Consider the following 13,170-nt stretch of genomic DNA (forward strand, 5'->3'; position numbering starts at 1 on the left):
GTGCGGAGGAAAAGTGAGATGGGAGGGAAGTGAGAAGGAAATAATATTTTCCTGGAATAGCGTGAGAAAAGTGGGGGTTAAATTTGGTGAGAATTTCTAACAAATATTAGTTTGGAGAAATTATAGGGAGTCCAATGCATGGTGTTTTTTGAGATCTTTCTCTAAATTTTGGTGAAATTTTTAAGTTGGAGTGGCCAATGAGGAGGCTCTAAGTCTCGAAACACTTAGATGTTTTGGTGGTTGAAGTTTGAAATTCAAATTTTGAAAGTTAGTAAATTGGCGTTAGCTAGCACCTCAGCAAGATTCGTCCTAGCGTGATTAATACAGTGAGCCACTGAGAGCCTCATTAGCTAGAGTGTCAGCAACTCATCTTGATGCGACATGAGTAGATGACTTACAGTGAATGTCATCAGCAAGGTGGTCAACTGAATTGTCCTGATGTGATTCGCTTCAGGAACCTACGTACTTGAGAGGTTTGTCAACTAGGCGTTCTAACGTGTAACCGCCTAAGCACGTGGCAGTTTTAATAATAAGAAAAATGGATTTATCAAAACCTGTGAACTTTTAAATATTTTAACAACAGATTTGAAAGTTAAGTCACTTGAGCAAGGAGTTCCTAGTAATTAAACAAGTAATTATTCAAAGAAAATATATATGTTGCCCTTGAACATTCAAAATCCAACTTTGAATGATTAAAGCTAGCTATCCTTGAACATTCGAGATCCAACTTCAAATGATTGAAGTCAGCTTTCCTCAAACATTCGAGATCCAACTTCGAACGGTCGATGACAGCTTGTCTAGAAGATTTTAAAGTTTTGTCCTAAGCATACATGGAGTCCAATTTAAGGACCTAGTGTGACGACCCATTTTTTTTTTTTGGACGTGGGGCGCAGGTCTACGCCCCATGTGCCAATATATATATATATATATATATATATATTACTTTATTTAATTTATATATATTGGCACATCTGCGCCCCACGTCCAAAAAAAAAATAGGTCGTCACAGAAAATGGTATCAGAGCCATTGCCCAACCTGAGATGGTGGGAGCGTGCACAAGCCCAATGAGGGACGTCAGCAGGGACGCTGGGTCCAAAGAGGGGGTGATTGTGACATCCCACATCGCCTGGGAATGAGGGTGTGCTTATATGTATAAATGCATCCTTTATGACACAACGCGTTTTAAAGCCGTGATGGCAATGAACCTATCAGAACTTCGCAGTTAAGCGAGCCACTGCGAGAGCAATCCCAGGATGGGTGACCTCCTGGAAAGTCTGATATGGGAGTCAAAAGCGGACAATATTGTGTCATTGGGGGTGGATCGTTACAAAATAAATTAAATAAAGTAATATATATATATTGGCACATGGGGCGCAGACCTGTGCCCCACGTCCAAAAAAAAAAATATCAAGTGAAGGGCTTAGCCCTTCACTCAAATGGCCAGGTGGCCATTTTAATTAAATGGCCGAATGGCCTTATCAAAGAGGCAATGCCTCTTCGTTTCTATTTTTGGAACAGCAGGGGCTCCTTTTCAATTTTTTCTCTTTTGGATTTTCATAGAAAATTTACGATCTGTAAAGATCCAACGGTCCAATCTTAGATCCGATTTCGGCAACGCAATCTTTGAAGCCTGATCTACATTTTGACCGAACGTTTTGAGGTAAATCGCTAAATTCGCATTTTTGGAGATTTTTATAAATCTTGTAGAAATTAGTTTAACTTGGCGTTTTCTCTAGATTTTGTGTGGTTTGGAGTTGCTAGGAGCTTCCCGAGCATCGGGTCTTGGTGTGGTGAATTTTTGGTAAGTTTTCCATAGACTTTAGTTTTTGGGTATTTTGTTAAAATGTTATTTATTGTGATTAACCCTAAGTAATGCTTATGGGTTAGCAATATTGGGTTTAATAAAGTAATTAGAAATTATGGATTCATATTTAGGAATGTTAGGTATATATGGGTTAGGTCCTAATGCTAGTAGTTTGCATAAGTTGGAGATTTTAATTATAAACCTAGGAATAATTCTATGTATAGGTTTAGTTAATTAATGGGTAGTAATGTAAACCCTTAAATTTTGTGGGTAACATAGTAGTGTGGCTTTTGAGCGATTCAAAAGCTACCTAATGGTAATATTAGTTAGAATGCTAACTAATTCAATGTCTTGTATTTTTAGCGGCATGTTACGGTTGAGCTTAGAGTCGTTTGGATATTGGGAGTACAAGCAAACTGAGGTGGGTATTCCACTCACTGAGAAAATATATATTTTTATATTTATTGGGTTGATAAAAATATATATATTGTTTATGAAACTGAACCAACCATATGATGAAATGTATATGCTTTGAGATGATTTATTAGTTTCGATTATGTTTAAACTATATCAATGATGTTTAAGAGATAGTGCAAGAGTGAAAAGTATTGACTAGATTTAAAGTGTTAAGTTCTGCGGTTGAGATTTAAATTATGCAAATTGTTTGAGAACATGTCATGTTGAAACTGAGTAGATTTGATAAAGAAACTAAGTTTTGAATGATTTCAAAGTGTTGGGTAAAATGCTGGATTTGTTTAGTTTTAAAAGGGCGTGATTTAACAACTGCATGATTTCAGCGTGACACAGTAGTGAAATAGATACTGGTCAAGCACGGAACATTGAGCATGTAGTATAGAGCATACATATCAGAGTAACAGTATCAGCAGAGTAACAGTATCAGCACATTGAGGCAGTATCAGCAACACATTGAGTCATGCATAGCATATATAGCATTGTTTTGTGAGAGAAGTTTTTATGTTATGAGTAGTTTTACTAGACGTATTGGTATGCATAAGAGTCTTCATGAAAAAGATCTTATGTATATTTTTATCGGATAGTCATGTGTTAATATCATACATTGAACTTGAAAGTACATGGATACATGACTACCCAGGTGCGAGTAATGGCATGTCTATGAGTAGGAAGGTTGTCTGTTCTTGTTCTTCAGGAAAGACGTGTTAGCATGATTGAGTTTAACTCTAGTGCTCTCATGATCTACTGACGTCAAGGCACGAAACTGGAATACGATTAGAGATGGTGTTGCGAGTGTTTTGTTGAAGGATGTTATCCTAGTATGGAAGAGTAAGATGCCATGTTCTTTGCTTAAGACTTATGTGTATACGTGATATCTGTGATGGAGTGATCGTGTGCACATATGTCCAAGCGACCGGTGAAAAGTATTATTATAGAGGGGTCTATATGTAGAGTCTTCCAAGCGGTAGATTGGAACTTCTACATATGTTCACAGCTATATAGTATGTTTTAAATGTTTTCTAAATAGTCGGTGTTTGCTGCATTAGCTATTGGTAAATTGTGGCTAATATAGTGCTCGCACGACTAAAAATAAATAGAGGTTGGTTCTTTGTGAAAACTCAGTTAGTCTTATACCACTGAGGTCTTAGTATGAGGTATACTAAGGCGGTGAACTCATTATTTCACCTATGCGGCTGTGGATACCACCACAACCGTGTAGATGATGTTTGTTTAGCTGCAGGTACTACGGTATAGTCGATGGGTCGGTAGTAGTGTGCTTGGGATAATATGACTGAAGCTCACCGCGACGGTTGTAATTGTCGGACCACGGGCTGTTCACTGTTTTATAGGTTTGGTATAGCTTGTGACGTTTGTGTCACATATTCTTTGTAAAGTCATAGTTGTTTTGTAAATATTGTGTTAATAAGACTCAAACAGATAGATGTTAAATGGCTCTTTGTTGTAATTAATTTGTGATAGATGTATAAGTTGTAATTTCCGCTATTCAGATTTATGTTTTCCGCTGCATAGATAGATGTATGTTATACTCTGATTATCATGTACATGTTATGGGGCATGTGCCATCTGTTGGCTGAGCGACACCTAGTCGTGCCACTGCGATGACTCGTTTTACGTTTTGTATAAAAAAAAAAAAAAAAAAAAAAAAAAAACGGGTCGTCACACCTAGGATAAAACCTAGGTCCCATTTCCCCCCATTTTTTCATAGCAAAACGTAGAAAGGAAGAGATGTTCTCTTGGTTGATTTATCCTCAAAGTTTGGAGAGGCTCCTTCCCTTGTGGTAAGAAGCAAAATCCAACCTCTCTGTTCGCTTTTAAGCATGATTTTTCTATTGTTTATCATATATATTAATATGCTTAACCATATTTCTAGTTTCGTGACATTAAAGATAGTATTTTAGTTAAAAGAAGGATAAATCCATGCATGTGAGTTTTAGATTTGAAAATATAGTTTCTTTACTATAAACAGTACGTAAATACACATCACACTACATTTTATACGCTCACCTCTGTTTGTTACCAAAGGGGGATTTCAAAACTGGGTTAGAAATTTTTTGTCTTTTGTCAATGTTAATGGAACCGTGTTTGTGTTTAACATGTTATTGCCTATTATTTGATTATTAGACGCTATAGGACCGTTAGGATTGGCTTAGGAAGAGTTACTAAGTGGTTTGTTAGATCTTCCAGACATTGAATTTTCCACCCTAGAGGCTGAACGATCATTGCGTATAAATCAAACAATTGATCCTCGAGCACTAACAATCGTTGAAGGCAGTAACTAATTAGGGTTTTGCTCATAAGGTTACGGTTTTTAGTGTGCTACATGTCTAATATTAGGGTATGTATTGCCGTAATGTAGAGGTAAATATGTCTGAAAATAATGATAATCGCTCGAGGTATGTAAATGCTTACATAATGTTTTTATTGCACCATGTGACATGTTTAACAAACTGAGCACACTTTAAATCCATTAATCCATGAGCCTAATAATTTTATCAAATGTTTAAAAATGCTCCAAACTGATGTTTGTTTAATAAAATCAACATACATCAACTCTCCCCAAAGACTACAACTTTCTAACTCTAAAATCAACATCAAACCACAAAAAATCACTTTATGACTCTTTCGCAACAAACCCACACACACACACAAAAGAAAACAAAAAGTTGTAAAAAAAAAGAAAAAAGGCACACGAAACAGAAGTAGACAGGGATTAAATAAGCATAAGACATGAAAAGAAACAAGCTTTGGGTATAGGTTTTCCTCTCATAAAGGTGGAGACCCTACACCCTTCAAGAAATCTTTCCTTTACTCCCCCTATTTCTCCCTCTAGCGTCTGAGGCTTGAAGGAAGAACGCAATGGGGCCTAAGGGTCGTCCAAGACCCTTAAATAGGCTCACTCCCATTAACCCTTGCTAAAATAGCCAATTTTTATTTGTATACAGACTGCCACTGATCAATCAATTGTTTTGCTTAGTGCCATACCTATTAATTGTTCGGGTTTTAATCAGCATCGTAACATCATTCTCAGTCACCAATTGATCGTTCTTCACAAAAAACTTCACAAGTGTCCGAAAATCCAATTTACTACCCGTTTTAAGTCTTAGGACTAACTCCAAACACAGGCCAAGCTAGAGCACCATTAACCCTAATCTTAGAGCTTGGTGCTACAATATGAATATATTTTTTTTGATACCTTGCATAGGTGTGAATCTGAAAATGAATTATCAATTAAAATGATTTATTAAAAAGAAGTTGAATTTTGGAAGGAACAGAAGATTTGAAAAGGGATAAAATAAGATAATACATGTGAAAGAAATGATGATGTATGTATGCATGTTATAAGCTAGCAGTTAAGTGGCAAAATACGCTTAACACCTCAAAGCTATTAGAGGAATATATTTTTAGTAGCCCAACGAATAGGGGGGGGGGGGGGGGGGAATACGCTAAGCAAAATCCAACAGTCAATTAGTAGTATGGGTACACTTGTCAATTTGAAAAGGTAAAGTATGTGAAAGCATAATGCTGATCAACATGTTAATATGGAAGCATGTGATATATAAGTATTCTTATTTTTTAACTGTTGATTTTCCTTTATCATGTTATAAACAGTTTTATTGCTCCATATTATGTGATGTGGAGTTATGTGTATATTATGAAGATGCATAGAAAAAATATGAGAATTTTGTATATATTTATAGAAACTTCTCTATGAGTGGCTATTCTTACAAATATGACAATTTGGTGACAAACTCAGTTTTCGAAAAATATACCTATGATTATAAACACTAGATAAAGGCATTTTCGAAAAGGGGGCTCATTTTATATATAAATGATTAATTTGTTTATACCAGTGGAGCTGCGGCTTCACACATCCACTTGTAAAAAATTTTGTGGTAATTTTACACATGTTGTTGGAAAGGATGAAGATTAAGACTCATGCTTGTTTGGGGCTTTTGTGCTTGAGGCTGACTATTTTGTGGATGACTGACTTATGTTGTCAGTTTAATGCATTTTTGTGTGTCGCATGTGTCACCTTTTGAGAACAATGTTATATATGAAAATTAAGATTGTAATATCAATGTTAATATTTGACGTTTATGTAGAAGCTCTAGTATGGTTTATTTTGAGATGAGTTTGTGAAGTAAAAGAAAAAGAACAAATTTATGCACGATTATTTTAGATGCATTTGTTAGTATTATAGTTCATGTAGTAATGTCACATGAAAAATTAAGATATTTTCTACTTGCAACTTTTTGATAAAGCTTGGGTGTTACATAAGGGATTGATTGGGCATCCGAAAGATTGAGGCAAAGACAATTCGAATTCAAGGGTCAGTTCTCTCCAACTCGAGGAGAACGATGTAGTCCTGATTACACATGGCTTCATGCAATCTTGCAAATTGGTAATCATGAAACCAATTAAACCTTTTGAAGTAAACCTGTGATGTCTTTTGACTTCAATATTAGATGGGTACTAATTTTGTAGCTTTAGAAATCTAATTCAGAGGATTATAAATTTGTATTTCACAAAAAAAAAAAAAATAAATATATTCCAATATTCTCTAGGTCAAAACGGCCCCATTGGCCCTCAGGATTAACCTTGGGCTTAGTTGTGTCTGTCGGTGGATGAACACAGTGCTATCAGCTATGCCCCCTTCGACTAGCGGCCCCAGTTGATCGAAAGGTGCATTACAAAAAACTTGTACTCCCCTTTCACGTCACTGTTCTGACAAACAGTAGGACCACTTTGACAATTGGCTGTGAAGTGGAATATTTGCCAACCATTACCCGCGTTATAACAACCATGTCTGCCACACGCTAATGCAGGACGGTCAGTACTAACAAGATGTTTCCCAATAGGATAGTGCTACATAGCTCATGTTGTTATACCTCTTTCCTTATAAATAGGAGATTACTGTAGCAGGTAAATTTCTAAGCTCTTCCTCACTTTCTTGCTTTACATTCCCTCCAAAAATTCTCCATTGACTTAGGCATCAGAAAGTGTTCTACAGTAATACCTACAATGAGTCACCAATAGTGGTTTTTTTTTTTTTTGGATGAATCAAATGCTTTGTAGAACAAAACTCAACAAAAACATCCCTTCAGTAAACTGTCTGAAAACTGGAACACAAAACAAAAGTTACCCACTGCTGCGTGGAGCAGCAACAACCTTTAAAACCTCAACCTACTGCTACGTATAGCGGCAACACCCATAAAAGACCAGATAAACCAACCCAATTGCAACATCTAACAACCAATCATAACAAGGATTGCAACTTCCAACAATATCAAGAGACATATGTTTAGACAACCCCTTGATATTTCCTCTGGCCAGCACTCTAGCATGCACTTCCCAAAGAATTTGAGCAACTAAAGCCTCTTCTGTTCGTGGGGTGTTTCCATGCTGAATGTTGTTCCTTTGCCTCCAAAGATGATACACCACAACCCCAATACAGAGCCTCCCCAAGCATGTAGTCTTACCATGGAACATAGCAATACCCCATTGCAAAACCTCATCCCAGTATATAGGAGGGTTTTCAATCAAGCAAACAGCCATGACAACTCTCCAAACTCGCCAGCTAAAGCTGCAACCAAAAAAGAGATCGTCCCTATCCTCCATACAGCCATGACAAAAGAGAAAATTGACAGCACCTATATAGCCCTAACAAGACATTTTATGTTTAGTAACAATAGCATCACAATAGGCTAACCAAAGTAGAAAAGAATGTTTGGGGATAGCTTGTGAAAACTAAACAAGCTTCCACCAAACTTCCTCTAGATTCCTTACTCTCAACTTATCCCAAGTCTCTGAAAAAGAGTAGGTGTCTCTCCTGGAATCCCAAATAGGAGTATCAATACCTCCAAGGCCAATCTCCGGGAGCTGAACTTGAATATCAACCAAAGCATCAGACCGGGCACTAGGCCAAAACCACTGCCCATGAAGGATAATAGAAGAAGGTTTAGACTCCAAAGTAAGGTATGAATCATAAACTACTCTATATCCAAAAGTATCCAACAAATATCTAGATGGGTGCATATGATCAAACCAGAGAAAAATTTTACTACCATCACCCACCTTAAACCGGATAAACTTCTTAGCAATGTCTCTCAATTTCAAGATCTTCTTCAAGCTCCAAGAGCATGACTTAGGGATAGGAATCTGCCACACACTCCTACCCTTTAACCAATTAATATTAACCCATGCCACCCAAAGAGAACCAGCTTTGGTGAAAAGGTTCCAAATGAGGTTCAAAATTGAAGCTTGTTTCCAAACCTCAATGTTCTTGATTCCTAAACCTCCTTCCTTCTTAGGCATACAGATCTTATCCCAAGACACTTTTGCCTTGGCCTTCACATCACTACCACACCATAGGAAACAATTAAATTTTTGTTCAAGAAGCTGAATGATTTTCTTAGGAAGAATGAAAACTCTAGCCCAGAAAAGATGTAGACTTAAGATAACAGAAGACAGAAGTTGAAGTCTCCCAGCAAACGACAGCTTTCTCACTAACCAGGAATCAATTCAAGAAGAAATCTTGGTGATTAAAGCCTTAGAATCCACAACAGAAAGTCGCTTGGTAATTTGAGGAATACCAAGATATCTCACGGGTAAAACACCTTCTGGCATTTGTAGAACATGGAGAATTTCCTACTTCACAATAGGAGGAACACTAGCCAGGAAAACCGAACTCTTAGAAGGATTAGCCTTCAACCTCGAAATAGCAGCAAGAATGGCTTGGACAGAATCAATGGAACGTTCAGAGAATATCAGTAGGTCATCCGCAAAGCAGAGATGATGTAGCTTGATCAAATTACATTTAGGATGGAAAACAAAAAGATGAGAATGAAAAACCTCCTCTAGCGAAAGAGCTAGCCCCTCCATAGCTTGGACAAAAAGATAAGGGGACAATGGATCCCCTTGTCTAAGTCCTTTTTTCCCTTGAAAATAGCCCACCAATGTACCATTGAGAGCTATAGAGAAACTAGGACTTGTAATGCATTCCCGAATCCAAGGATTTAGGAGGAGTACCAAAACAATGTAAACAAAATAGAATGTATTCCCAACTCAAAGAGTCCTAAGCTTTCATCAAATCCACTGTGAGGGTGCAACGAGGCTTACCTCTCTCCTTGTGATAATCATTCACCACTTCCTGAGCCAGTAAAATATTCTCAGCTATACCTTGGCTAGGGATAAAAGCACCTTGATGTGCATTAATGACATCATCAAGACCTGGAATCATTCTATTAGCAATGATTTTCGTGATACACTTATACACAACATTGCAGCAGGAAATGAGACGGTAATCTCCCATAGAAGAGGGGCTCTTCTTCTTGGGACCAGCATAAGAATAGTTGAATTAGCCTTCTTAAGAAGCAGGCCAGAGTCAAAGAACTCAAGGGTAGCATCACACACATCTCCCCCAACAATAGGCCAAGCCTTGTGGAAGAATCCAGTAGAAAAACCATCCAGGCCTAGTGCCTTATGTTTATTCATAGCAAACATCACCTTTGCAATCTCAACCCTTGTCACTGGAGCATTCATTCCAGCAATACAGTTCTCAAAAAACTTCCTCTTAATGAGACCAGCAACCCTTCTGGCCTTCGCAGAAGAAAAAACATGGGAGGAACTAACAATAAGCTTCTGATGAAAGTTAAGAGCCAGGTTCTAAATACCCTGCACATCTTGAAGACAATTACCATTAACATCTTTCAACATCTAGATAAGGTTGGAGGAGTTCCTCACCTTAACCGAGTTGTGAAAGAAAACATTATTTCCATCCTCTAAATTCAACCATTTGTTATAGGACTTTTGCTTCAAAAAATTCTCCTCAACACTAGAAATAGAAATGAAAAGATGCAAACATTCCTTATTTCTACGATGACATTTTGTATTACCTCTAGAAGCAAGAAATTCAACTTGAACTTTAGCCAAATTGTGTCTACCTTGAAGCACCTTCTGTCCAAGCCCCCCAAAATCCTCCATATTTTTCTGTTTCAACATATTCTTTGCAGCTTGTAGTTTAGCATAAAGTCTAAACATAGCATATCCATTCATCTCAACTCTCCAACTATCACCAATCCAATCCATGAAATGAGCATGCTCAGCACAAAAATTGAAGAATTTAAACGGTTTGGGACCATAACTAATAAACTTAGCCATAGTCACCAAAGCTGGTGAGTGATCGGATAACCCCCTCTCAAGAAACTCAATAGAGGTATTGCCAAAATGTTGCAACCACACCAAATTAGACATGACCCTATCAAGCTTCCTAGAAACAAAAGCTGAACCAACTTGATTGTTAGTCCAGTTATGAAAGCATCTTGTATGCGCAAGGTCATCCACCTCCAGTCCGAGAATACAGTCTTCAAAATCTTTTTCATAGCAAGAAATTCCAGCATCTCCCCACTTTTCCTGAACAGTCATCACTACATTAAAATCACCAACCAAGAGCCACGGATGGCAGCTAACTAAAGTTTTAATGTACTGAAGTTTTTGCAACAAAAATCTCCTTTCCAACCCTTGAGTGGCACCATACACCACAGAGAACATCCAAGGCCTTCCCATATCAACAGAATGGACATGGCAAGTAATAACTTGCTCATGTACATCAATAGCCTTAATAAAGGATCCACTTGGGTCCCAACAAATCCATACCATCCCCAAGCAGTGAGCATAGTAATTGTGAATAACTTCCTAACTGAGAACCATATAGAAGGGACAATTCTATCAAAATTAAATTGTTTAAACCCGGGTCTCCACCAAACAAAGAACAGAAACCCCAAGCCTATTCACCATCTTCCTAATCTCTTTATGTTTTAGGGGCATATTCAAGCCCCTAACATTCCAAATGAGGATCTTCATGTCCCTTTAGAAGGAGAAAACTCGGTCCCCCCTGCTGCTCTCTCCCATTTGAGCCTTCCCTTTATCCTTAGTATTTAGGGCATGCTCAAACACATCAAGGAAAGTGATAGGAGTTCTACTCGGAATCTCCTCCTCCTCCTCCTTATCAACCATCACATTGTGCCCAATAGGACCAAAAGAAACCAAAACTGGTTTTTGTCTCTATAATTGGCCTACTGGCATGAGGTCAACTATATTAAGATATTTCTAAGCAAAAGTAATTTCACACAAAGATAGAAATGGGCATACAAGGCAAAACTGGATAATAGACATTCGAAAAAATCAACTTTCAAGATTTCAAAAGAATACCTCTCCCTTTACCTCGTTTTATTTATTTTTTTTCATCTAATGGTTTTAACTTAAATGGCATCTCCACTCGATGAAAAGCTGGTATTGTGCAATAGAATAATTATTTTAAATGAATTCACTTCGACATTACAAATTCATCATCTCAAAAGCTTAACTTATTAAGAAACCTGTCAACATTAACATATATAAAACTTATACAGGCTTACATAAAAAACGCACAAACAGTATTCATAAGAACCAAGTCACACAGTTATCAAACTCAAACATAAACTTGACAGACTTTTATCAAATTCACACATAAACTTGACATGCTAGGTTTCATCTACATGGAAATAGCTACTTTCAAGCACCATAGTATGCTTGGATAGGACACTTAGCTTTCTAGCCTTCCTCCGTCTTGAAGAAACAAAGGAACTTTTGATGATCAAATTCTTGAAACCATATTGGATTTTGCTCATCAACCAACTCCTCAGGAACTTGTATCATTCCAGCACTGAACAAAAATAGCCCGACTGAGTACCTCTCTTCTTTTGTGTTCAGAATGACTCAATGTCTAGCTGAACAAATTCTGCCATTGCTCCATCCCTGCATACATCATTCAAAATATGCTTCTCAAAAAATTCTTGATATTCATTTCACACGTCAATGGCTTCCCATTTTAGGCGCCTTATAAAAAATAAAAAATAAAATTACTTAAAACATGTCAAATCAACCCGTAAAAGTTTTTCCCTTCGTAGAATGGAAGAGGATAATCTAACAAGAGTGCATCACCAGCAAAGAAGACAAAGGAATACGACAATAACTTGCAAGCAATCCACTCGTCATCCTTCATTGTGATCCGCAATCCGTCAATATAAATTTGATGGATGATTGCAGTGAAGCTCTTGTCCATATGAGCATGAAAGACTATATTACTCTCATTTGTCTCAGGCACTCTATATTTCATGAGCCAAAGAAGGTAATATGTGGACTCGTTGTGAGGGTCATGGTACTTCTCCAAACCATAACTTTCAAAAATCATTCTTTGTACCATTTGATGTAAATCCTTCACTAGCTTTGAGTACAAAAGCATGGTCTCACTAGCAATGAAATAACAATGATAAGAATTTAACGGAATTTGAAAAAAAAAAAAAAAAAAAAAAGAAGAAAACAAACAAACAAACACAGTGCTATTTCAAGAATTTTGACAGGATTTAATAAAAAATTCTAACAGATGGTTGAAATTGAAAAAAATTGAAAGATGGATACACTAAATTAAAAGTTTTTAAAGTTTGAGGTTATGATTGCAAAAGAAATGAAAGATCAGGGTTTTCATACTAACAGAGTATGTTCCACGTCCCTCTCCTAGTACTTTTGAGAGTCGTTCATCTCAATCTTAATTATTATTGTTCTCAACTCAGGCAAACATTCATATCCTGAACCTTTTGGATCCATTCAACCCAATATTTATAAGTCCATTATTTACAGTATGTAAAATTCATTCACACGCATCCAATTTAAAAAAAATATGTGACGACCCTTTTTTTTTTTTTTATTTTTTTTATTTTTTTATACAAAGCGTAAAATGAGTTATTGCAGTGGCACGACTACATGTCGCTCAGCCAACATAGGCATATGCCCATAACATGCACCGGATATACAGAGTTACATCTACAACGGA

General features: G+C 37.0%; 1 protein-coding gene and 1 long non-coding RNA gene across 2 annotated transcripts; one reads left to right on the forward strand and one right to left on the reverse strand.

The window, feature by feature from the left end:
• The first annotated feature begins 1,408 nt into the window (after positions 1 to 1,408).
• Positions 1,409 to 3,852, forward strand: LOC133864908 (uncharacterized). Its single transcript, XR_009899580.1, has 4 exons — positions 1,409 to 1,661; positions 1,738 to 1,802; positions 2,169 to 2,226; positions 3,499 to 3,852. It is a non-coding gene; the product is annotated as an uncharacterized LOC133864908 (long non-coding RNA).
• Positions 3,853 to 7,490: 3,638 nt separating this feature from the next.
• Positions 7,491 to 10,958, reverse strand: LOC133863277 (uncharacterized). Its single transcript, XM_062299228.1, has 6 exons — positions 10,044 to 10,958; positions 9,575 to 9,941; positions 9,420 to 9,530; positions 8,953 to 9,238; positions 8,088 to 8,658; positions 7,491 to 7,961 (listed from the first exon to the last, which is right to left on the reverse strand). Exons 1-6 carry the CDS (start codon positions 10,956 to 10,958, stop codon positions 7,491 to 7,493), a joined length of 2,721 nt encoding a protein of 906 aa, XP_062155212.1.
• Between the last annotated feature and the right edge of the window lie 2,212 nt (positions 10,959 to 13,170).

Source organism: Alnus glutinosa, chromosome 3 (genome assembly GCF_958979055.1).
Source record: "Alnus glutinosa chromosome 3, dhAlnGlut1.1, whole genome shotgun sequence".
NCBI lineage: Eukaryota > Viridiplantae > Streptophyta > Magnoliopsida > Fagales > Betulaceae > Alnus > Alnus glutinosa.